Here is a 27,267-nt window from a genome sequence, read left to right as displayed (position 1 = left end):
TAAATTGAACTTAAGACTTTAATTTTAAACGAAGAGAGATAATGATCCGTAGTTATCGATCTAATTAGAAGTCACTCAAATCACTCATATAGACAAAATGATTGAGAAGGCAATAACGTTTGTTTCGGCGTAAAATATTTTCTATTTCCAGGGAAGTCATTTTACAAGAAAATGTTTTACGATCCAAACATTTTCCAGCGTTTGGCGCGCGCTCAGAAAATCACAATTTTTTTAAAAAAATTATATTAAAATATAAATTATGAAAATATCTCAACTAAGTCTTAGAGGTGTCCGAACCGAATCCCACTAGGAACCCATTGGAACTTACCCGGGACTCACCCGGACCCCGCCTAGACCCTATCAGGACCACTTTGGGATCAGCCCGAGACCCTGGCAGGACCCGTCCAAGACCCAACATGGACATTTTAGTAATTTAGTGTTCAATATGATTTTGTGTACACACCAAATACCGAAAACTGTTTTCCAAGAAGATGTTTTCCAAGAAAATGTTTTTTGGTGACATTTTTCTACGTCGGAGACCCAATCGGGACCCGCTTGATTTTCCGTACATGCAAAATACCGGAAAATGTTTTCCGCCGAAAATATTTTCCGACGAGTCCCGGACAGGTCCTGGATGAGTCTCAGTCAAGTCTCAGGCGGGTCCTGGGTGAGTCTTGGTCAAGTCCTGATCAAGTTTCGGGCGAGTCCCGGGCAGGTTATGGTGGGGTCCTAGGCAGGTCCCTGGCGGGTCCAAGGTAGGTCCCAGGCGAGTCTCGCACAGGTCCGGTTAGGTCCTAGTCAGGTCTCGGGCAGGTCCAGTTGAGTCACGGTCAAGTCTTGGGTAGGTCCTGGCGGGGTCCCGGCTGGTTCTGGGTAGGTCCTGGGCGAGTCCCGGTCATGTCCTATCTAGTGGGGTCTTGGGCGAGTCTTAGTAGGGTCCGTCAATTTGAGAATGAGATTATCAAAGTCGAAAAATGGTTTACAGTTTTTAAAATAATAAACCATTTTAAACCGAAAACCATTTTCCGAAAATTAAAGAAGAATTTTCGGCCAAAGGAAAAATATTTTTTGTTGACTATTTTTTTACGTTACACTAAACACCTGAAAATACGGAAAACATTTTCCGTAAATCATTTTACAGCGAAACAAACAGAACCTAAAAGGCAATTGAATTGCCAATTCAATGTATGCAGCCAATCGCGGCCTACCGCACCAACTGATCCACTTGCCTTGCTTTACATAAAGAAATAAGCCAAAGTTGAATATTTTAAAGTTATTGGATTTGTCTCAGATAATAAACATTGGCTTCTTGGAAAATAGTGGGAAGTTGCAGCTCCTGCAACTTAATTTGTCATTATTTTACTCCTTAGCATATATAGGTTAAAATCTTCCCATTGCAGAGAAAACACAAGGACACTGAGAATGGGCTCTTCGTCAAGACTACTCTCTTTCTTCTTCTATGGCTTCCTTATACATCTTGTTAATCCCACCATTGCGCAGCGAAATCCCTACGTGCTCCACGAGTGTTCTACAAATGGTAATGTTAGCAGTAACAGTGCCTACAGGGCAAACCTCAACAGCCTTCTTTCCAACTTCTCTTCTAAAAGCCAAATCGATAATGGGTTCTACAATTACTCTGCCGGAGAGAACAACGACAAAGTTAACGCAATCGCACTCTGCAGAGGAGACCTCACGGCAACTGACTGCCGGAGTTGTGTCAATATGTCTGCTCACGAGCTCTTAGTGTTATGTCCGAACGAGAAGGAGGGCATCATATGGTATAAGAACTGCACAGTGCGATACTCGAACAACTCCATATTTGGTGTTATGGAAATTGAGCCTATGAAAGCTCTAACGAGCTCAACAGAAGTCTCGGACGCGAGTGGGACGTTCAAACAAGTGCTTAAGGGCTTGCTGGATGGCCTAAGAAGTAAAGCTGCATCTGGTGATTCCCTTCGAAAGCTTGCGATTGGAGCTGCCAACTCCACATACTTCAATCTATATGCACTTTTGCAGTGCACTACTGACTTGGCTGAACAAGAATGCAGCAGTTGCCTAAATCAGACTATCGAATATCTTCCAGAATGTTGTGATGACAGGGCAGGAGCAAGAGTTCTTACACCCAGCTGTAACTTAAGGTATGAGGACTACAGATTCTATGACAATACGACCGATGAACTGCCACCATCATCCTATCTTCCTCCTCCTCCTGCTGCTGCTGAAGGTATGCTTCCATTCTCTCCTCTTTTATTCTACAAGAAGGTCTAAATAGCATACTCTCATTCCATGCCACTAGTATCTCGCTATGCTGACTTGATATTGTCAATCAATTCTTAATTTATTTTTTCTTCTTTTAATTAGAATTGATCCGAAGGTGGATTCATAACTGCTGGGGCAGAACCAAAAGTTTGAGTGAGGAGGACAAAAATTAAAAAAATATATATATACAAAAAATTAAGGAGAAGAAAACTAATTTTTAAGAGTTTACCTCATAAAAAAATATAATTTTAGATAGATGTTTAAATTTTTGGAGGACTAAAGCCCCCAATCCTTGTGCTAAGTTTACCCCTGAAATAAATTTGGTTTAGAACAAAAAGAGGAAATGGAAATTTTTATTTTTATTTTTTACTATAAAACTTGTGAAGGCGTGAAAAATTAGCTTTTTCCTTTTAACTAGCCACTTTATTACTACAGGTAGAAAAATAAAATAAACAAGAAGACTTAAGTTACTAAATTTCTTTTTACACTGCGTGCAGTGTGAAAAAACTACATTTCTTGCGGAAAAGAATTGCAGTTTCTTTACAGGTATGACTTTTCAATATTTTTTTACTTCTTTGTAGAGCGTAAAAGCCACATTCTTTTACTTTGAGGGGGGCAAAATAGTAATTTGGAGTGATAAAAAGTGAAATATGAGGGGTAACCGTAGACTTTATAGTACTTTTGAAGGAGTTAAAAATTTTGGTCTGCCTCTGGATCATAACAACACCTTAACATATTGGGATGAGAGTACTTTGATAAAATTCACTTACAAGAGTCAGCAAGTCTAAAGTTTAAATTGTTGTTAATTTTGTTAATGATTTCTTTCTCCTACATACTCCATGCATCAATTCGATGGTATCAACATTTAGTTCATTCCTTTATGGTCTCCTCTCCTCCAACACCAAAATTAATTGACCATGGGTTTCACAATATTCGCAATTATGGCCAAAACACAAACGATTGACCAGCATCTTGGGGCCTTGTTGTTTTTATAAGTTTGCAGCAGGAAATGCAACCCTGCCAAACTTTCACACATCAAAAGTAGATACTTTATACATGCAGTCGCTTCATCTGTCTGAGCAAGAATGCGACGCCAGAACCAACCCTAACATGGTGAGCCCCTGGATATATATTAGTGGAAAGCTAGAGTCGAATTCAAAATTTCATAATGAGCCACCAAACTTCGGGTTGTGCCATCATGCTTAAAACATATATAGCAAATACCCAAAAGAAAAAGAAAAAAAACGGCTATCACTCACGACAATATCTCCAAGTGGGCTATTTATTTATTTATTTTTTCTCTTTTTCTTTTTTCTTAAGTGGGGCTATTTTTTAATTATTCATGCACATGCCTCCACCTTTTTTCGTCGTTTTCTTTTTGGACGAAGGTGGGGTTCGTTTCATACGTGCAAAAATATATGCAAATTATGATAAATTTAAAATTCAGAATGCTTTATTGAGACGGATTTGTGGTTTTTACAGGAAAGAAGAGTAACTCATCTCAAACTATCATTATTGTTGTGGCGGTTGTTGTTTTTGTGGTCTTAATAATCTGCACCTACGTCTTTTTCTATTTAAGAGTGAAAAAGCGAAGGAAGAAAGTTGAAAGTAAGTTAAAAATGGTTTCTTGCCCTATTTATTAAGGATTTCATTTCTATAAAATATAAAAATAAATACCAAAATCAGACAATTATTACGATATCATACGTGATATATACATATGCTACTTTCAATGCAGTTATATATCTAATTCAGATGTATTAATTAACTTCTTTCTCATGTGAAGCTGTGGATGGAATTGTTAGTGATGAATCATTGCAATTCGACTTTGCTACCATTAGAGTTGCTACAGAGAATTTTTCAAAAGAAAATAAGCTTGGGCAAGGTGGATTTGGTGCGGTTTACAAGGTAATTTGGAAATATCGATATCATATAAATTATAATATGCCATTCTTTAATCACATCATGGATTCTTAAGGGTTACATCTATTATATTCAATATGCTTTTCTTTAGGGTATGCTCTTGAATGGACAAGAAATAGCAGTGAAAAGGTTGTCTAGTGGTTCCGGACAAGGTGATCAAGAATTTAAGAATGAGGTCTTGCTAGTGGCTAAGCTTCAACACCGTAATTTAGTTAGGCTCTTAGGTTTTTGCTTGGAAGGAAACGAAAGGCTTCTCATCTATGAGCTCATGCCTAATGCAAGCCTTGATCGCTTTCTATTTGGTACGATTAAAATACTTCTCCTTAAATGGTTGATTCTACTCATAATGTTTTATTTATTTTAGATTGCATGTTAGGTTGAACACAATTGGATATATCTTTATTCAATAAATTGATATACTTGAATGAATATGTAGATCCAATCAAACGTTTGCATTTGGATTGGGAGACGCGTTACAAAATCATAGATGGCATTGCTCGAGGGCTTCTTTATCTTCACGAAGATTCTCAATTTCGTATTATTCATCGTGATCTCAAAACTAGTAACATTCTACTAGATTCAGAAATGAATCCCAAAATTGCAGATTTTGGTATGGCGAGATTGTTTGTACTAGATCAAACTCATGCAAATACAAGAAGAATCGTTGGAACTTAGTAAGTATCCTAACAAAATCTATACAAAATTAGCGATAGTATTGCATGCTTTGAATTATCTATTATATATGAGTAGCACTATTTTGTTGGAAGAAAGAAATCCTATCAAATATTTTGCCAGTCAAATAACAATGCTATTACTGATGTTCTCATGCAGTGGCTATATGTCTCCAGAATATGCAATGCACGGACACTTCTCAGTAAAAACTGATGTCTTTAGTTTCGGTGTATTAATTCTGGAGATGGTGTCTGGGCAGAAAAATAGTTATTTCCTCATAGGGGAAAATTTAGAAGATCTTCTTAGCTATGTAAGTACAATTATCTTTGGGTAAATTTTCCTTTTTGCCAATAATAGTGGCACTAGCGTTAATGCACATGACATTGATAGTGATACTATGTCTACCCATGTAATTATCTTGTAGGCATGGCAAAATTGGAGGGAAGGAACAGCATCCAACCTTATCGATCCCACATTGAGATCTAGCTCAACATCTGAAATAATGCGATGCATCCACATAGGGTTGCTATGTGTTCAAGAAAATGTAGCTGATAGACCGACTATGGCTTCAATTGTTCTCATGTTTAACAGTAACTCTATCACTTTATCGGTGCCTTCTCGGCCTGCATTTTTTATGCACACCACCGTCGAATCAGATGTGTCATCAGACCAATCCTTCCAAGCGTCAACAAATGAGGCTACGATCAGTGAGTTATATCCTCGATAGTGTTTGATGGAAGTAACAAGAATTCTTCATTCAAGTCTTTGGAAAGGCCATGTAATTTCAGTTGACTTAATGTAAGCTCCAATGGTTTGCGGAACGGGTATTCCATTAAGAAAATGAATATGTATTAATACGAATAAAAGAAGTTGGAATGGAATAATCATTTCAATTCTTTAATTTGGTAGCACCAAATATTTCATAATTAGAATTAAACTAAAATTATTAAAAATCTCATGTGATTTATAATTTTTCCAAAACTCAAATTAAAAAGAAAAAGAAAAATGGTTGAAGGTGTGGTGGCCGGCCACCTACAGCAGGCACAGGGGTGACCACGCCACCCCCAATGTCATCGTGGGTGGCCCTAATAAGAATTTGGTGTGGCCGCGGCAACCCAACCGCACTTGGAGGTGGCCAAAACCACCCCAGTGCCATGATGGACGCAACAAATTTCTAAGTCATTATTGAAACATGAAACCGGCATGAGTGTAAACACAACGTGTTCGAAACACCTTACGTGAGTTATGATATATTTCGAAGTTTTTTTTTTTTTTTTTTCTCTTTTTTAAATCTTAAAAGGGTCAAACTCGATGACCAGATTTCATTATTGAACGACGAATTAATTAGGATATAAAAGTAGAAAAAAGAAAGTATATAAAACTCCTTAATTTAGTAGTTTTGTCAAAAAGGAAATGGTTTTTTTTTTTTTTTTTTTTTTTTTCTTAGAGAGAAAGTTAAAATTAAAGGTTGAACGAGGAACGACGCCCCAGATTTCATTAACCAATACAATATGCTGTATTTACACTAGAAGTGAAATCCAATCTTGTGTCATAACACAAGACATGTCCAAGCTGCATGCAGATGCAACATGTCTTCAAGTACTGATGATCTTATCTTATTTCAACAAACTCAAGCTTTTACTCTACAAAGTTTATCTTTTGGAGAAATTTCAGTTGCCCCTCTAAACTATTAAACATTTTTTAATGTGTCATAAACTTTAAAAATTTGCAATTTGAGAATTCTGATTTTTTTTCAACCCTTTTCAATCACCCATATTTATTAATTTTATAATATTATTTAACTTTGTAAGGTGATCATCTCAAGTATTTAAAAAGATAAAATGAAATTTTTTCCTAATGTATAATAGATATAGTTTAAATTATTGTAGTTGTGACGTTCCACATCGCCTGGGTATAGAGATGGGGATGTGCTTAAATGTATACTACATCCTTAAATGACAACAACGCGTTTTAAAGCAGTGATGGTCATGATCCCATCAGAACTCTGCAGTTGAGCGTGCTTCTACTAGAATAGTACCAGGATGGGTGATCTCCTAAGAAGTCTGGTTTGGGGGAGTCAAAAGCGGACAATATTGTATGTCATTGAGGTGGGGTGTTACAAATGATATCAAAGACATTGCCCAACCTGAGATGGGGGGAGCGTGCACAAGCCCATGAAGGTCGCTAGCGGGCACTCGCTAGGACGGACTCCAAGAATGGGCTAATCCCATGAGGGTCGCCAGCGAGGACGCTGGGTCCTAAGAGGGGGTGATTGTGACGTCCCACATCGCCTGGGTATGGAGATGGGGATGTGCTTAAATGTATACTATACCCTTAATGACAACAACGCGTTTTAAAGCCGTGATGGTTATGATCCCATCAGAACTCTACAGTTAAGCATGCTTCTGCTGGAGTAGTACCAGAATGGGTGACCTCCAGAGAAGTCTGGTTTGGAGGAGCCAAAAGCGGACAATATTGTATGTCATTGAGGTGTGGTGTTACAGTAGTTATGAGTTTTGATATAAATATATGTGTGTTTATGAGTAAATAGTGTATTTATGGGTACATGTGTATATGTGTATATAATAAATGTATTGTATGTGTGTGTATATATATAAACTCAAGATACTTGAGATTTGATTGTTTAAGATTCAAATTAATTTATTTAATTAACTCAAATAATAAAATTAGTTAAAATTTTATATCAACTTGCAAATGTTAGAGAGCACTGCAAACTTATTGCTACTGACCCGTCTCCCCTTCCCTTCTACAACCCTCTTCTTTCCTCCCCCTCCCCTCATTGTTTTTTCTCTTTTCTCTTTCCCGTTTATTGCCATCCCACTAGATTTGATTGAGTTTCTATATCTATTTTCTTCAAAATCATATGTAATTTTCTCCAACAGTTTCGTCCACCCATGCTAGCAGTCACGTCTGTGCTCACTAGCCACCCTTCTTCCAACCGCATGTCTTCATCAATCCATTTTTTGACCACACGCCGGCGTGTCAGTGACGTCGTTACTAGTACAACTTCAGTACATCAGAGTCGCTCCTCCACAATGCCACACGCCGGTCTGACTGCACCGATCGCCAATCCAGTTTTTATGTCACCAATGGGAGTAGGGTGTTCTATAGTTTTTATTTTATTTTATTTTTATGTATTTTTCATTTTTGCTCCCTAGCGTTTGAGCTGAGAAGGGATAGTTTCGGTGTGAGGGGTTATTTATCCTGGCCGGTAAAATAAAGTTTTAAGGAAACTTGGGTTACCCATGTCTTAGATATAATCTGCTTTTGAAAGCTGAAGTAGATCTGTTTCATAAAAGAAGTTGTGTATGGGTTAGCGGAGGTTGCCGTCATAGGTAGTTTTTTATTGTAAGATTTTAGTGATTGTATCTATGACGTTGTATTAACATAGCTTTGTGCTATGTTATGTAATAGCATTATGCTTTGGGATGCTAAAGTTAAAGCTATTATATATGCTCTAGATCTAATTTTGAAAGGAATATGAAAGTTTTCTTTTTTTTTTTTCTTAAAAAAATAAAAAAAAAAAAAAATAAAAATAAAAAATAAAAAAAAAATCTTAATAATAATTAATTAACCTATGATTATTATGAATTTATGAAGAAAAAAAAAAAAAGTCATGAAATTTACTTTATATAAAATTCAGGAATTGATACATTAATTGAATAGATCATGAATTGTTCGAAAAGTAATGAATAGTAGGTGATAAGATTGAGTTTGATCCGCATGTGTTATAAACAAAATTAAATGAATTGAGTTTGGACATTCAATAGTACTCAACTCGATTACAGCTATACTTACTAAATTAAACTTAAAAATTTTTCTTCTAAACGAAGAAGAGACATACTAAAGATTTGCAAGTAAATTAGTAATTATCGATATGAGAAGTCACTGATCATGTGATCACTCATATAGACAAAATGATTGAGAAGGCAATAATCAAATTAATAAGTAATTAAATTGCCAATTCAATGCATGCAGCCAACGGCGGCCTAGCTACCGCACCAACTGATCCACTTGCCATTGTCAAAAAAAAAAAAAAAAAAAAGAAAAAAAGAAAAAAAGAAAAACTGATCCACTTGCCTTGCTTTACTTTAGATAATCAAAGTAATAAGTAATTAAAGAAATAGGCCAAAGTTGAATGTTTTAAAAAATTATTGGATTCATTTTAGATGATGACCAGTAACCACCGGCTTCTTGGAACGTAGTGGCAAGTTGCAGCACCTGCTACTTTATCATTATTTTACTCCTTAGCAGCATAGATTAAAATCTTCCCATTTCATAGAAAATACAAGGACACTGAGAATGGGTTCTTCATCAAGACTACTCTCTTTCTTCTCCTACGGCTTCCTTATACATCTTGTTAATCCCGCCATTGCGCAGCGAGATCCCTACGTGCTTCACGAATGTTCTACAAATGGTAATGTTAGCAGTAACAGTGCCTACAGGGCAAACCTCAGCACCCTCCTTTCCAACCTCTCTTCTAAAAGCCAAATCGATAATGGATTCTACAATTAATCTGCCGGAGAGAATTCCGACAAAGTTGACGCAATTGCACTCTGCAGAGGAGACCTCACGGCAAGTAACTGCCGGAGTTGTGTCAATATGTCTGCACACGAGCTCTTATTATTATGTCCGAACGAGAAGGAGGGAATCATTTGGTACATGAACTGCACAGTGCGATAATCGAACAACTCCATATTTGGTGTTATGGAAATTGAGCCTATGACTTCACTAATAAGCATAGCAAAAGTCTCGGACGTGAGTGGGACGTTCAAACAAGTGCTTTCGGGCTTGCTTGATGGCCTAAGAAGTAAAGCTGCATCTGGTGATTCCCTTCGAAAGCTTGCGATTGGAGCTGCCAACTCCACATACTTCAATCTATATGCTCTTTTGCAGTGCACTCCCGACTTGGATGAGCAAGAATGCAGCAATTGCCTAAATCAGACTATCCGATATCTTCCAGAATGTTGTGGCGGCGACACGACAGGAGCGAGAGTTCTTACATCCAGCTGTAACTTAAGGTATGAGGAGTACAGATTCTATGACACTACTCCAGATGAACTGCCACCATCATCCTATCTTCCTTCTCCTCTGCCTGCGGCGGCTGAAGGTACACTTCCATTCTCCTAGCTCTTTTATTCTGTCAGAAAGTCTAAATAGTGTACTCACTATGATGGCTTGATATTGTCAATCAGTTCTAGGAATCCTTTATTGAGACGGATTGGTGGTTTTTGCAGAAAAGAAGAGTAACTCATCTCGAACTATCATTATTATTGTCGAGGCGGCTGTTGTTTTTGTGGTTTTAATAATCTGCATCGGTGTCTGTATCTATTTAAGAGTGAAAAAGCCAAAGACGAAAGTTGAAAGTAAGTTAAAAATGGAAACTGGATGAAATGGAGACGATTCATATAGTGCATTTAGAATGATACTATTGTCTTTTTCTTTGGGGAGGTAAATTTTTTGGATAAATTTCTACTCCTAAATACACTAAATGGATACTCTCTATTTCATTTGGAATAGAGAGGATCCTTTTCCATTAAAAATGTGTTTCTTGTCCTATTTATTAAGGGTTTCAATTCTATAATATATAAAAATAAATGCCAAATCAGACAATTATTACGATTGATATACTTGCTATATATGCTACTTGATTAATTAAGTTAATTAGTTGTACGCCATATTGGGAGCGGTATTAGAAAGATTAAATTGATTTTCAAGGTACAAATTAATTAAGTTAATTAATCGTGCATGCACATAACTTAAAATTGCATCTTGCTCTTATTTAAGCAATGCACTTATATATTAGCTAATTCAGATGTATTAACTTGTTCCTCATGTGAAGCTGTGGATGGAATTCTTAGGGCTGATTCATTGCAATTCGACTTTGCTACAATTGGAGTTGCTACAGAGAATTTTTCAGATGCAAATAAGCTTGGGCAAGGTGGATTTGGTGTTGTTTACAAGGTAATTTGGCAATATAATTCTTTGTCATAACAAGTTAGATCCATAATCTAGGATTCTTACGGGTCGCATGTAATATATATTCGATATGCTTTTCATCAGGGTATGCTCTCGAATGGACAAGAAATAGCTCTAAAAAGGTTGTCTAGTGGTTCTGAACAAGGTGATCAAGTATTTAAGAACGAGGTCTTGTTAGTGGCAAAGCTTCAACACTCTAATTTAGTTAGACTCTTAGGTTTTTGCTTGGAAGGAAGTGAAAGACTTCTTGTCTATGAGCTCATGCCTAATGCAAGTCTCGATCACTTCTTATTTGGTATGATTAAAATACTTCTGCTTAAATCTTTGATTCTACTCATAATTTTTATTTTTTATTTTAGATTGCATGTTAGGTTGAACACAATTGTATGTATCTTTGTTCAGTTGATTGATACACTTGAATGAATATGTAGATCCAATCAAACGCTTGCATTTGGATTGGTAGAGGCGTTACAAAATCATAGTAGGCATTGCTCATGGGCTTCTTTATTTTCACGAAGACTCTCAATTTCGTATTATTCACCGTGATCTCAAAACTAGTAATATTCTACTAGATTTAGAGATGAACCCCAAGATTGCAGATTTTGGCATGGCAAGATTGTTTATACTAGATCAAACTCATGGAAATACGAGAAGAATCGTTGGAACTTAGTAAGTTTCATAACAAAATCTATACAAAATTAACGATAGGATTTCATGCTTTCTATTATCTGTTATATAATTAGTGTTATTTTTTTGGAAGATGGAAATCCTATCAAATATTTTATTGCCTCCTATAAATTATAATCAATTTCTAGAAGATCTATTGCCCGTCAAATAACAATACTGCTATTACTTGATGTCCTAATGCAATGGCCGGATATATGGCTCCAGAATATGCAATGCATGGACACTTCTCAGTAAAAACTAATGTCTTTAGTTTCGGTGTATTAATTTTGGAAATGGTGTTTGGGCAGAAAAATAATTGTTTCCATATAGGAGAAAATTTAGAAGATCTTCTAAGCTATGTAAGTACAAATACCTTTGGGTAAATTTTACTAAAATTTTCCTTTTGCCAATAACTGTGGCACTAGGGTTAATGTACATGATATTGATAGTGATATTATGTCCGCCCATGCTATTATCTTGCAGACATGGCAGAATTGGAGAGAAGGCACAGCATCAAATCTTATTGATCCCACATTGAGAGTTAGCTCAACATCTGAAATAATGCGATGCATCCACATAGAATTGCTATGTGTTCAAGAAACTGTAGCTGATAGACCAACTATGGCTTCGATCGTTCTCTTGCTTAATAGTCTCTCTATCACTTTATCGGTGCCCTCGCGGCCTGCATTTTTTATGCACACTACTGTTGAATCAGACATGTCATCAGACCGATCAGTAAGTTATATCCTCAATAGCGTTTGATGGAAGTAACAAGAATTCTTCATTAAGTCTATGGGAAAGGCCATAGAATTTCAGTTCACTTAAGGGTCATTCGGCTTAAAGGGCTATTTATGTAACAGGAGATGAGTGTATTCGATTGCCATTCAGCATTAGATATACTACCATATAAACCGTGTTTATGGGTGGGTTTTTCAATAAAATATAATTTTTTTTATTATTCATAAAAATGTCTTAAAAAAGAAAAGCAAAAAATAAAAAGAAAAAAGAAAAGAAAAGAAAGCTTATAAATTAAGAAATTCATTAAATTTAAACATCTATTGATCGAGATTCAAACCAGTGACCTCCACTTTATGAAGTGTGGTCCTTAGCCGATTGAACTATTCCTTGATGATAATTATTTGATGATTGAATTAAACTCACATTAAAAACAAAAACAAAAATCATAAAATACTACTTATCACATATTTAGAGCCTGCTTGGGATTGCGTTTGAGGGGCTTAAAAGTATTTTTAACACTCAAAAAGTACGTTTGAAGAAAAAAAAAATATTTTTTTGGTAAAAAAATTAAAAACGCTTCTAAGGATTCAATAAACTTAAAAATTGCCAAACAAAACACTTTTGACAAAAACTTAAAAATGAAGCTTAAGCCTTTTTTGACTTAAAATGTCAATTTCCCAAGCGCAATCCCAAACAGACTCTTAGCCACCCTAAAACCATTTTACAAATTGAATTTTGGTTCTTTTTCAACCTCCTTTTTATTTACCATTGTTAGTAAAAGAATTTGCATAACTATTATTTCTTCGTTGGACGGGTTTCAGTTTGATGGTGGTTGGAATTTTCCTCTTCAGGAAGATGATGAATTTGCACCGAAATATGAATTTGCTAGAAAGTTTTCCTATTTAACAATTTAAGTCATCCTAAAACCATTCAAAATGTTAAATTTTGGTTATCAGTAAGGTAATATATTTTATTTTAGTGCACCATTTAACAATTTTTTTTTTCTTTACTGTTGACGCTTATTATATTGTCATTTCAATATTTTGGTTTAAGAAGGTTCCCTTAGCTTCCCATTTAAGTTTTAACTATTCGTCTTCCCATCATCACTCTTCTTTTCAATGGCTACATTACACTTTAATCTCAAAAAAATTTTGTGAAAATGTCTTAGAAAAGAATAGCAAAAAATATAAATAATGATAATAATGAAGAAGAAAAAATAAGAAAGAAAACAAAATGACTTATGCTGGTTGAATTCTTTCACCCGCCTATTAATTTAAATGGTTCATGTCAAAGTTGAGAGGAATCGTCGTTTAACTAAATTAATCGAGTTTGATTTGACTTATATAATTTTATATTCATGTCTTAACATAACCTAAACCCGACAACATAGTAATTTTATAAATCTTCCTAAAGTTTTTCTAGAGTCATCTCAAATGTAATGTGGCTTTTAAAATCACCAATAGATCAAAAATCAGTAAATCACATCTTAAATTTAACGATGATTTTAAAAGGCACATCACATTTTGGATGACTCTAAGAAGACTTGTAGCATTACTTCCCGACGACAGCACCAACAAACACCTCTAACAACAGAAACCAAAAATCACAATAACTTTACTCTAAAAAAAAAAATAAAAATTCACAATAACTTTTGTTGTTTTGCAAATGAATATATATTTTGACTCGTGGCCTCTATTTTATAGTCCAGATTTAAAATTAATGCATGTAATCTGACTATTAAACAAAATACTATGGATTTCAAATTAAAACAGAAAGAATCGATGTCCCTTTCTTACACACATTTGAATTCCCTCCAGTACATTTCGTTGTTATTGCTGGGACATATAATTGTCCCCAAAATCTGCCTATGCAATAATAAGGACCGGATCCCGTCTAATCCAAATGGATTCGATTGACTGGAGAGGATCCAGTCCTTCTTACACGCCATCTCCCTTGATCGCACTAATAGGAAACGCGTACTGGACCACTGAAGAAAGTTGTTGTCCATTGATCATGGCGATTGGTGTACGTACGTGGCTTGTCGTCCTCCACTTCTCTCTCAATCAACTTGAAAACTAACATTCATTATCCAACGCGCATGCGAAAGCGAAATCCCTTCGTCAAAAGTTTACGGCAGTTGAATGGACAACGTAGATTAAAAGAAACTATCATAATTTTTACTACTAATATGTGCTAATTATACATTATTTATTTCTACTTAATATTCTCATAAATTGCAGTATATATATGAATAAGTACAATTTTAAATTGCCAAAGGATTGACGAGAGTTAGAAGGATACGTATATCGTGCATGAACTTAATTCTCCATTTCAGCTTGAAAGAAAAAAAAAAATGTTAACAAATAATTGTAAACACAAACGGCTCATAAAATATTTAAATTTATTTATTTTTATATCACATCAAAATAATAAAAGAAAAAGGGGTGGAGGGCCAAGATCAACAACTGAAAAGTTTTATAGGCCAGTAGAGTCTTCTTTTAGCCTATCAACTTTGAAGCGAAGGAAAAAAGAAAAGGTTGAATGTTTCAATTCAACATTAGAGACTTCGAAAATGGCACCGACCCAAGAGTTATTGCAAATAATCTTGAAGGCTCATTTCACAGAACACAAGGCAATGGTTTCCTCTAGATTACTCTTCTTCCTCTCTGCCATTCTCTTATTCACTGCTCAAGCAGTAGCGCAGACGGCAGATTTCCTTTATTATATCTGTTCAAACGATAAGGGAAACTACACAGCTAACAGTACCTATGAGAGAAACCTCAACCACCTCCTCTCCTCTCTCCACTCCAACGCAGAAATCGACTACGGGTTCTACAATTCCTCTTATGGCCAGAACTCTGACGAAGCATATGCAATTGGATTTTGTAGAGGAGATGTTAACCCAGATGCTTGCCGTGGTTGCCTCAATATATCTACTTCTCTTCTCAAGCAACGATGTCCCAATCAGAAGGAGGCAATTGGATGGTCCGACAACTGCCAATTACGCTACTCAAATCGCTCCATTATGGGCGTTGTGGAAACTAGTCCAAGTTTCTATATGTGGAACACGGCCAACGTATCGGCCAATTACTTGAATCAATTCAACGATGTTCTTAGGAGCTTGTTGGAAAGCCTAAGAAGTCAAGCGGTGGCAGGTGGCTCTCTTCGAAAGTTTGCAGCAGAAAACGCAACGGCACCGAACTTTCAAACATTATATGCACTTGTCCAATGCACGCCTGATTTGTCTGAGGAAGATTGCAACGGTTGCTTAGTTGAGGCTTTTAAAAATATTCCACAATGTTGTGATGGAAAGCAAGGTGGGCGAGTCATTGGTCGCAGCTGTAATATGAGGTTTGAGGTCTACCCGTTCTATAACTCAACAGCGGCAGCGTCACCACCATCACCTCCGGTAGCACCACCAGTATCTCCTCCTCCACCAATATTAACCAACACCAACACAACCAAAGGTAACCGTATATGCCATTATGCTTTTAACATAACAAATTATGGGGTCATAAGATGTTGTTCACGTACATTAGAATCTGAATGACATTTGATCTTATGTTAATTTATTTGTTCAATTACTCCAAACACTTTTAAAGTTATTTAATTATGCATGCTACTAAGATTATTTCTCCAGATCCGAACTCAACCCTTAAGAATCTTCTAATGAGAACAAATTTATGATTTTTGCAGGGAGCGAGAGCAACACATCTAGGACTATCGTCATTATAGTTGTGCCAACAGCTATTTTTGTGGTACTAGTCATCTCCTTCTGCGTATATTTCAGAGTAAAGAGGAAGTCAATAGAGAAACTTGAAAGTAAGAAAAAGTTTGGTTTTATTATTATTTATTCAAATAGTTAGAAAAAGTTTGGTTTTATTATTATTTATTCAAATAGTTAGGCCTCGTGATATCACAGAGGAAATAACAAATTCAGACAATACACACCATGTGCTTCGATAACTGATAGGCACGTTAATGTTGGGAATAAGATTTCGCTGCTATTACGAGTAAAGTTTTGCCAGCATATATTAGCATATAACGTGACATAATTGGGGAAATACTTATATATATGTCAGCAGGCTCAACTCATGATCAAGTAGATCGAATTAGAAAGTTCTCTAAGAAGTGACTTCCAATAAAGCTAACAAGAAATATTACATTTAGTAGACATTACTGTACGTGTCATTTGGGATTTGAAAAACTTTATTCAATCATTGGTATTGGAAAGCCCGATGCTGTTGTATGCAATATTTAATTTTGTAATATGTTACAAATTATTATTTCAACTATTTTTTTTGCAAATTCCTCAATATTGTAATTGTTGACTCACATATGGGTTCTACAAATTTAATGATGAATTCATTTATTTCCTATACGGAGATGAATGAAAAATGGGATGAAGAATGATTTTTATCATTTATCCTTAAATTGTAAGTTACTCTTCTTCAACAATGAACCTAATTGATTCAATTAAGTGTTGACTTGTTCATTATGTGCAGCTGTTGAACATGATAAGATTAGAAGCGTGGAATCCTTGCAATTCGACTTTGACACTATCAGAGTCGCGACCGATAACTTTTCTGAAGCAAATAAGCTTGGACGAGGTGGATTTGGTGATGTTTACAAGGTAATTTAATAAAATCTTATGAAGAAGGGTACCATTTATCAGTAAAAATATATTAATTTCTAACTTCCTTGATGGTTATATATGCTATTTGTTCTTATATATTCACAGGGTAGGCTTTCTGATGGACAAGTTATAGCTATAAAAAGATTATCAATGAATTCTGGACAAGGAGATTTAGAATTTAAAAATGAGGTCTTATTAGTTGCCAAGCTTCAACACCGTAATCTAGTTAGGCTCTTAGGCTTTTGCTTGGAAAGAAATGAAAGACTTCTGATATATGAGTTTATGCCAAATACAAGCCTCGATCACTTCCTTTTCGGTATGTTTGCACTTTTATTTTCACCTAATATTATATTCGTTATATTTCTTTTGGGTTGCCTTCACATATCTTACTTCATGAATCACATACTTGCTTTGAGACATAGATCCAATCAAGCGTGCACATTTGGATTGGCAAAGGCGCTATAAGATTATAGGAGGCATTGCTCGGGGAATCATTTATCTTCACGAAGATTCTCGACTTCGTATTATTCATCGTGATCTTAAGGCTAGCAACATTCTTTTAGATGCAGAAATGAATCCGAAAATTTCAGACTTTGGCATGGCAAGATTATTTTTGTTGGATCAAACTCAAGGAAATACAAGTAGAATTGTTGGAACCTAGTAAGTATCCTAAGAGGGGAGAGCTGATGTTTACTTTGTACCAAAGAATAACACCAAATTAAGTTCTAACTAAGATTTATAGTTTCGAAAATCAAGGAAAACTAACAATTTCTAAAATAAGTATGGAAAGCTCTATTACACTATTCAAATTAAACTAATATTATTGATGTTGACATGCAGCGGATATATGGCTCCAGAATATGCAATGCATGGACAATTCTCTGTAAAGTCTGATATCTTTAGTTTTGGTTAGGGGTGTCAATCCGGTCCAGTTTCCCGGTTTTTGGCCAAAACCGGAACCGGAACCGGGGTACCCCGGTTCTCAATTTTGAGAAACCGGAACCGGAACCGGGACCCCGGTTAACCGGGGTCCCGGTTACCGGCCGGTTCCGGTATTACCCGGTCCGGTAACCGGTTTTTTAAAAAAATTGATTTTTGGGCTTATTTTAGGTATTGGGCCTAAAATAAGCCAATTTTTTTTTTCATAAGTTGGCCCATTTTTTAAAAATCTATTAGTTTCTTTGTCTAAATTAAAGGGGTTTTGTTGTGATTGTTCCAAATAATTAAAAAATAAATCTTAAAAAGTCCAAAAATCCTAAAAAATCATTGTTTTTGCCTATTTGGGCCTTAGAAATAAAAATTTAATTTTTTAAAATACCCTAAACCTAAACCTAAGTGTAAAAAATATTAATATATATAATATATATATTAATATATAAATATAATAATATATAAATATTATTAAATAAAATGGAAACCCGGTTCCGGTATTCCCGGTAAAAACCGGGTACCAAAAACCGGTACCGGAACCGGGGTACCCGGTTTTTAGATTTTTCAAACCGGAACCGGAACCGGGACCCCGGTTTCCCGGTTTCCGGTTTTCCGGTTTCCCGGTTTTCCGGTTCCGGTTCCGGTTTTCCGGTAATTTTTGACACCCCTAGTTTTGGTGTATTAGTATTGGAAATAATGAGTGGACAAAAGAACAATTGCTTCCGAAATGGAGAGAATGTGGAGGATCTTCTAAGCTATGTAAGTACAATCATACTTGGGTATATTTCCCTTGTCATATGACTGTTGCATCAGTAAATTAACACATAGGAATTATCACCAGTAAATTAACACTTAGGAATTATCATAATTATAGTAGAACTTTTAGGCCTGATATTGTATTTGCTCATCTAAATCATATATTGTAGGCATGGAAAAACTGGAAAGAGGGGACTGTTTCAAATATTGTAGATCCAACAATAAGGCCAGGCTCAACAACTGAAATTATGAGATGCATCCACATTGGGTTACTATGTGTTCAAGAAAATGTGGCTGATAGACCAACCATGGCTTCGGTGGTTCTTATGCTTAATAGCTACTCCATCACTCTTCCGATACCCTTGCAGCCTGCATTTTTTATGCACAGTGACATTGACTCAGAGACGGCATCCCAAAGGGGGCAAAACACATGGAGTACTACAAAGTTGGATAACAAATCTAAAGACAACTCTGTCTCAGCAAATGAGGCTTCAATTACTGAACTCTACCCACGCTAGTGTTTTGTAGAATCTACAATTAATAAGGTATATTTTGAAATGTTGGTCTATGATTCTGTACCATTGTACTATGTCCAGACCCTCAATCCAGGTCACAGCCCAGTACGATTTAACTATGCTTGAATATATATATATATATTGGTTTTTTCAGTTTACCTGTGTGAGTAGAACTTGGTGTAGTACGTTGTCTCTGTTTGTATGATAGCAATCCATTCCAAAGACAATCTTTCCAATAAATTAATAAACACTACAAAAAAAAAAAAAAAAAAAGGGTTCTTTACTAATTTTTTTAAATAGGTTCAATTGGCAAGGAATTTTTGCTGGCAGATTTTTTTTGTTGCCATAATTAAGTTGTTCCTAGCATATGCGGTTAATTTTTTTTAAAAAATTCTTTTAAAAAGCGGTTAGCGGTTATTAGAGTTACTAACTGCTAGTTAACTGCCTAGGCGGTTACGGTTAGCGGGTTTAGCTAATACCCACTAACTATAACCGCATTTTCACCCCTATATCTTATGATTGTAAAGTTTGTGGAGATGGTAGAGGGTCCTGCAAAATAGAGGGTAAAATTGTAAAACAGTGCTCCAAGAGGGTTCCAAAATCCAACTCATAGCTTTGTTTTGATATACTATATTAAATTTACTACTTATTTATTTTAAAAATTTAAGTTAAAAAATAATAAAATTAATTATTTAATTAATATTTTAATAAAACTGAAATTATTTGAGATTTCTTTGACAAAAACAGGTAGAAAAATTTTCAATTGGATTCAGGGACAATATACTTTTACTCTCATCTCCATAACAAAGAGATTTTTTTTAAAACCACCAAAGAGTTCGAGCTGCGCATACAAACAGAAACAACAAACTAAATATACTACTATGGTATAGAATCATGAGCATAGTACGCAGTTTAAAATTACAAAATATATATTTTTAATTGTAACCTCTATAAGGCACTAGCACGGGTAAGGCTCAATAATTGAAGCCTCATTTTCTAAGGCTTGGATGTAGTTGCCTTTAGGTCTCTCATTTGACTCTAGCTGTAACCCACGTGTTTTGCTCACATCGAGATGCTGGCTCTGAGTCAATGTTACTGTGCATAAAAAATGCAGGTTGCACGGGTACTGGAAGAGTGATGGAGTAACTATTAAGCATGAGTACTACTGAAGCCATGGTTGGTCTGTCAGCCACATTTTCTTGAACACATAGTAACCCAATGTGAATGCATCTCATAATTTCAGTTGTTGAGCCTAGCCTTATTGTTGGATCCACAATATTTGAAGCAGTCCCTTCTCTCCAGTTTTTCCATGCCTACAATATATGATATAGATGGACAAACACAATATCAAAAAGAAAGTTCTATTATAATTAGGATAATTCATGTGTTAATTTACTTGAGCCACTGTTATAGGACAAGGGAAATGCACCCCAAGCATAATTGTACTTACATAGCTTAAAAGATTATCCACATTCTCTCCATTTCGGAAGCAATTGTTCTTTTGTGCACTTACCATCTCCAACATTAATACCCCGAAACTAAAGACATCGGACTTTACTGAGAATTGTCCATGCAATGCATACTCTGGGGCCATATATCCACTGCATGTCAACATCAATAATATTAGCTTCATTTGAATGGAAATAGACCTCTCCATAATTATCTTCATGAAATTTTAGTTTCCCTAACTTTCACAACAGGTTAAATCTTAGTTAAGACTTTAATGTTATGTTTTTTGGTCCAAAGTAGACAAAATGTCTCTCCTCTTAAGATACTTACTACGTTCCCACAATTCTACTTGTGTTTACTTGACTTTCATCCAATAAAACTAATCTTGCCATGCCAAAATCTGAAATTTTTGCGTTTATTTCTGCATCTAAAAAAATGTTGCTAGCTTTAAGATCACAATGGATAATACGAAGTCGAGAATCTTCATGAAGGTAAAGAATCCCTCTAGCAATGCCTCCTATAATCTTGTAGCGCCTTTGCCAATCCAATTGTAAACGTTTAATTGGATCTGCATATATCAACCAAGTTGTCAACCTAAAAGATATATTATGAATACATTCTAAGATTTTTTTTTTTTTTTTTTTTTTTTAAAAAAAAACAAAACAAAAAAAAGTGCAAACATACTGAAAAGGAAGTGATCAAGGCTTGTATTTTGCACAAACTCGTATATTACTAATCTTTCATTTCCTTTCAAGCAGAAGCCAAGGAGCCTAACTAGATTACGGTGTTGAAGTTTAGCCACTAGTAAGACCTCATTTTTAAATTCTAAATCTCCTTGTCTAGAATTGTTTGACAATCTTTTTACAGCTATAACTTGTCCATCAGGTAGCTTACCCTGTTGACATATAATAATGAAGTGCATGTAAACACAAGGGATTTGAAAATTAATTGACATATATATGGATGCTACCCTTCTCTATAAAATTATATCAGATCACCTTGTAAACAGCAACAAATCCACCTTTGCCGAGCTCATTTTCTTTAGAAAAGTTATCTGTCGCAACTTTAACCGTACCAAAGTCGAATTGCAAGGATTCCACGCTTCTAATTTCATCAACACCTTCACATATATAAGTGAAGAAGTCAATACTACTCAATGAATAAATTAGGTTCATAATTATTTAAGAGTAACAATTTAAAATGTATACACAAAAAAGCACCAAATACCAAATGACACAGTAGTGCGTATTAATGTAATAATTTTCAGTTTGTTATTGGAAGCAACTCCTCGACAGAACTTTCTAATTTTCAGTTAATTATATGCTAAAACATGATGGGCTGGAAAAGTTGTAATGGTAATAGCGGTGGAATATTACTCTGCAATATTCACGCTGCATAACTGTTTAAATAATAAATAACAAAACAAACTTTTCACTTACTTTCAAGTGTCTCTTTTGGCCTCCTCTTTACTCCAAAATATACGCAGAAGGAGATGACAAGTAGTACAACAGCAGCAATTGACACAACTATAATGACGACAGTCCTAGATGTGTTGCTCTGCAGGCTCCCTGCAAAAACCATATATATGTTCTCGTTAGAAGATTATGGTGGTTGAGTTTCGGAATTGGGATTAACTTTAAAGTACTGTTTAGCGTAATTAAACAAAGACTTATACATAATGCGTGAACATGCAGCATCTTACATGGCATATATGGGTACGTACCTTTTGTTGTATTGTTTGTTGGTATTGGTTAATGGTGGAGGAGGAGATGCTGGTGGTGCGATTGGAGATTTTGGGGTTGATGCAGCCGTTGTCGAGTTATAGAATTGGTAGACCTCAAACCTGAAATTGCAACTGGGTGTGACCACTCGCCCACCTTGCTTACTATCACAACAGACTGGAATATCTTGAAATGCCTCAAGTAAGCATTTGTTGCAATCTTCTTCAGACAAGTCAGGTGTGCACTGTACGAGTCCGTATAATGTTTTAAATTCTGGTGCGGTTCTATTTCCTGTTGCAAACTTACGAAGAGAACCACCTGCTGCAGCTTGACTTCTTAGGCTTTCCAACAAGCTCAAAAGATCATGGTTGAATTGAGCCACGTAATTGGCCGATACGTTGTTCACGTTCCACAAATAGAAAGGTGGTCTAATACTTTTCACGACGCCAAAAATGGAGCGATTTGAGTAGCGTAACATACAGTAGTCGTAGCCTCCAATTGCCTCCTTCTGATTGGGACAGACCTGCTTGATAAGAGACGTAGCGTTATTGAGGCAATCGCGGCAAACATCTGGGTTAACATCTCCTCTACAAAGCCCAATTGCATATACTTTGTCAGCGTTTTGACCATAAGAGGAATTGTAGAAGCCATAGTCAATTTCGGTGTTGGATGAGAGGGAGGGGAGAAGGTGATTGAGGTTTTCCTCATAAATACTGTTAGCGGTGTAGTTTCCCTTCTCGTTTATACAGAAATGATAAAGGAAGGCTGGCTGCGCGACTGCTTGAGCAGTGAATCTGAAAATGGCAGAGAGGAAGAGAAGTAATCTAGAGGAAACCATTGCGCAATGCGTAGAATGACACGGTTTAGACCTTGATAAGGGTGAGGTAGCTGACCTTTAGGTTTGTGTTGGGGTGCATTTCTGAAGCCTCTATGAATTAAGTCAATGATCTTTGGTCCTCCCTCTCATGAAATTTTATCAGTGCATTATTAGCTGGTCGGGGAATCAGGTCAAACATGTAAGCCTGAAAAACTATTTTGGTATTGGAACGAAGATAACAAAAACAATAGCGGCCCTCTGCATACTTAAATATCTCTACATGGACTGATCGAGGGGCTTTTCGTGGTTTGAAGTGGTACAGAGGGCAAGCCACGACGCCTAAACCTGATTTGCCCGCCCCATCTTCAATGGACGCGTTACTGTCATCGTGCATTCTTAATTAGGAGTCTTGCTATCCAGCCAAGAATCAGGCAAGTGTAGCCAATGTCTAACGTGACTTTATTTAAAAAAAAAAAAAAAATGTAGAAATCTATCTCTCTTCTGAGTCTTGCTCGGACATATATTAAAATAATAATAATAATAAAAAAAAAATTTGTTATTTTTTTTGTTAGTTAAATTTCTATGAGTTAATATTTAGTTTCTAATGCCTCAATACTTGTTTTTTGATTCAAAACTAAAATTTAGGGGTAGAAGGTTAACTCATTAGAAATGGTATCACCCAAAAGGGATTCGATTATCCTAAATTTGGTACTAATGCCTCAAATTTGATACTAATACTTCAAATTTAGTGTTAATTCCTCAAATTTGGATTTCCCTTTAATATGTCTCTTCTTCAATTAAAAAAAAAAATGCAAAATATCTGAGGCTTAGCTGCCTCAATTTTACAGTTGAAAATCTCTACTCAGATTTTTGATCAAATTTTTTAAAAAAAAAAAAAAAAAAAAAAAAAAAAAACTTGGCCACATCAGACTTTAGTAGATGGTGGGATGCCCCAGGCTGCCAAAAGTCTCTACTCCTTAATTAGTATAAGTGTCTCTGGTCGATGCGGTGACCGCCAACGGGGGTATTATATGAGCAGTCGCTGCAATGCAGAGTGCTAATTAGAACCCAATTATTGTCCGTTTATTCAATTAATAAATTATGTTATTGTTGAACAAGGAATATATAATTGGATTCTACTTTTGCATGAAAACGGAAGGTTTAAAGAAAATGAGAGACGAGCCGGCCTCTATACCTAATGTACCTCACTTTTTTTTCTTTTCTTTTTTTAAATGGAAGGTTTAAGGAAAATGAGAGAGAGCCGGCCTCTATACCTAATGTACCTCACTTTTTTAAAAAAAAAAAAGAAAAAAAAAAAGAGCTGTATCGTTTCCTTAAAAAAAGAACGGTGGCAAAACAATTCAATGAAATCAAAGCCCTTCCTTTCTTTGCTTCATTATTTTCTCTTCCAAAGAATGCAAAAGCCTAAAAAGTTCATATTACAAATGACTAATGTTTGAAGAAGACTAAGATCTCTAATCTAATCTAATATATATAATGTTTACTTTTAACTTTTAATAAACATGATTTCAAAAAAAAAAAAAAAACTTTTAATAAACATGATGGTCTAATAGCTTGACAAGTGGCGTTCTATTTATCTGACAAATGTTTTCATTTAATTAAACTGTGCATTTAAAACAAAACAAACAAATGAAGAAAAAACAAAAAACAAAACAAAACAAACCGTTTCTACAAATGAACAAAAAATAAAAAACCAAAAAACTGTTCTCTCGTTTTAAAACAAACAAATGAAGAAAAAAAAAAACAAACAAACAAACCGTTTCTACAAATGAACAAAAAATAAAAAACTAAAAAACTGTTCTCTCAACCAATAAACAAAACAAAACCGCTAAAACACTTTCTACCCCATTCAACAACAAACACCCTCTAAAACAGTTTCTACTTCATTATACCCTCTGAAACATCCTTCATTCTACACCCAGGAAATTTATTCTATTCCTTTTATAAACTGTCATTTACTGTATGCATTTATTTAAGTTTATTTTAAACAAAATCCCCATTGTTAAAATTTCAATTGTTTTTATTATGTTTACAAATTGCCATTGTTCAATGTTATTGTTTATGTTAACACTGTCATTCGCTGTTATTGTTCGATTTGTTGTTATCATTTTTGATGAGTCTATTTCAAAACACGTTTCATTGGTTACAGTTCAAAAATTCTCGTGCAAACCCCAGATAAAAAAATGGCTGAATTCTCAAATCCATGTTCACAGAAATGAAAGCAAAAAAAGAAGGGGTTTTCCTTAGAAAAATTAAAGTTATGGATATGATTAAGTAGTGGAGTTATTTCCCACTTTCTTTTCTATAAATTGTTTCTACGTTTTGTTTTTTCTACATTCCGGTTTGAAGGCCAAATTTTTTTTTTTTTTTTTTTTTTGAGAAAAGAACAAATTTTATTGCATATTCCTTATGCTAGAGCTAATTGCTCATGCAAAATGGTATCACAAATACATTCAGGAGGCTCACTCCAAACATTATCAATTCCATGTTGTACAGCATACCTCGACAGAAGGTGTGCCACCATATTCCCTGCTCTCTTCACAAAACACATATGCCATTGGGTAAACAGTTGAAGCTTCACCTTCATATCAGCCACCAAATGCCCCAGACTACTCCCATCATTCTCCTCACAGTTGACAGCTTCAATGATACCTTTGGCATCCCCTTCCAACTGGACATGAGTAAATCCCAACTCATAGCAGGTATCAATGGCCAGCAAAGCAGCCTTAGACTCAGCTGCAGCCGGTGAGAGGTTCTCCTGGCGCGAGATGCTTCTGGCCTTAATCAGACGACCGTGATCATCTCGAATGACAACACCACAGCCTAGGCGACCAGAAGCACTATCAATAGAAGCGTCCCAATTGGCTTTCACCCATCCAGTACACGGGGCTGCCCAACGGATCATGCCTCCAGCGTCGTTATCCTGTGTAGGTGCAAGCCGGTCTTCTTGAGCGGCCCTGTAATCTTCTGTCGCCCGAACAGTCAACTGAATCAAAGTTGCGGGATGAGAAAAAAGTTGAAGGCCAAATTTTGATCTATAAGTAATAAACGTTTTGAGATAATGAAGATAGAAAGCCGACGTAGAAACTGTAGAAAAATCCAAATGGAATATCTATCAAAATGTTCTAGAACTTTTTGGGTTCTTAGTATCCTAAAAAAGATTGGGAAACTATATATAGTATATGCAAATAATTATAGTATAATTATTAAATAATCATTAAAATCATTTAATGATTTCTAAAATTGGAATTAGTTATGAATTAAATTAGAGGAATGATAGGGACCTAACTTTTTTGCCCAACAAAAGTCCAACTTTTACCTTATTTATTTTTTAAAAATAAAATAAAATAAAAAATGGAAAAAATGTTTGAAACAACCCTATCTATTTTTTGTCTTTCTTATATTTGGTATTTTTTAAAAAATGAAAAATGGTATTTTTTTCATAATAATGTCATTTTTTTCAAGAAAATGTCATTATTATGAAGAAAAATACTATTTTTCATTTTTAAAAAAATATTAAATAAAAGAAAGGCAAAAAATAGATAGGGTTGCTTCAGACATTTTTTCCATTTTTCATTTTGTTTTTTTTAGAAAAAAAATAAAGGGTAAAAGTTGGACTTTTGTTGGGCAAAAAAGTTGGGCCTTTAGCATTTCTCATTAAATTAATATCAAAAGGTTTATTATATCTCTTTTTAAAATTTAGTTGCCTTTTTAGACCCCAGTTAGATCTCCATCTTCTTCCTTGCTTTCTGTTTACTTTGATTTGAAATGAATCAATTCAGTCTCATTCATTGATAAACGAGCTTAAAATTCAAATAACACAGAGCAAAAACTCTGAAGTAACCATAGCCGAAGCTACGAGGTTACAAGTGTCAAAGATAACGTATTACATTCTAAATTCAAACAAAATCCGCTAACCTATAACTAATTTTCAAATTAAACAGCAACTCTGTGCCAAACAGACTCAAACTAATGCATAGGTAGCTCTTATTCCTTGGCACTGAGGGTAGAGAACCCCAAGCCAAAGTTCATCCTCCTCAACCCGAAAGCCAGGATAACGTTCACATCTACAACCCAAAGGTTTGAACCAAAGAAACAAACCAGAAGGGCATCAAGTGGGTAGATCGAGAGAGAAGACCGAGCATTATTACAAGCAAAAACAAA

General features: G+C 35.3%; 1 protein-coding gene and 2 pseudogenes across 1 annotated transcript; 2 read left to right on the top strand and 1 right to left on the bottom strand.

Moving 5' to 3' along the window:
• The first annotated feature begins 1,422 nt into the window (after positions 1-1,422).
• Positions 1,423-5,641, top strand: LOC132171937 (cysteine-rich receptor-like protein kinase 44). The gene is made up of 7 exons (XM_059583353.1): positions 1,423-2,224; positions 3,742-3,867; positions 4,046-4,167; positions 4,274-4,484; positions 4,619-4,856; positions 5,014-5,164; positions 5,279-5,641. The coding sequence occupies exons 1-7, from the start codon at positions 1,423-1,425 to the stop codon at positions 5,579-5,581; spliced, it is 1,953 nt and encodes a 650-aa protein (XP_059439336.1). The 3' UTR covers positions 5,582-5,641.
• Positions 5,642-9,177: 3,536 nt separating this feature from the next.
• LOC132170036 (cysteine-rich receptor-like protein kinase 29) lies at positions 9,178-19,098 on the top strand (annotated as a pseudogene).
• A 955-nt stretch (positions 19,099-20,053) lies between these two features.
• Positions 20,054-27,267, bottom strand: part of LOC132170035 (cysteine-rich receptor-like protein kinase 29) — a 16,647-nt pseudogene continuing 9,433 nt past the window's right edge.

This window comes from Corylus avellana, chromosome ca2 (assembly GCF_901000735.1).
Source record: "Corylus avellana chromosome ca2, CavTom2PMs-1.0".
Lineage (NCBI taxonomy): Eukaryota > Viridiplantae > Streptophyta > Magnoliopsida > Fagales > Betulaceae > Corylus > Corylus avellana.
This window is presented reverse-complemented; position numbering and strand designations above follow the sequence as displayed.

Excerpts from the sequence above, each read along its gene's own strand:
- LOC132171937 (XM_059583353.1), top strand. The coding sequence starts at position 1,423 with ATGGGCTCTTCGTCAAGACTACTCTCTTTCTTCTTCTATGGCTTCCTT. Across the intron at positions 3,868-4,045 it reads GCGAAGGAAGAAAGTTGAAA|CTGTGGATGGAATTGTTAGT; the intron begins GTAAGTTAAAAA and ends TCTCATGTGAAG. Across the intron at positions 5,165-5,278 it reads TAGAAGATCTTCTTAGCTAT|GCATGGCAAAATTGGAGGGA; the intron begins GTAAGTACAATT and ends ATTATCTTGTAG.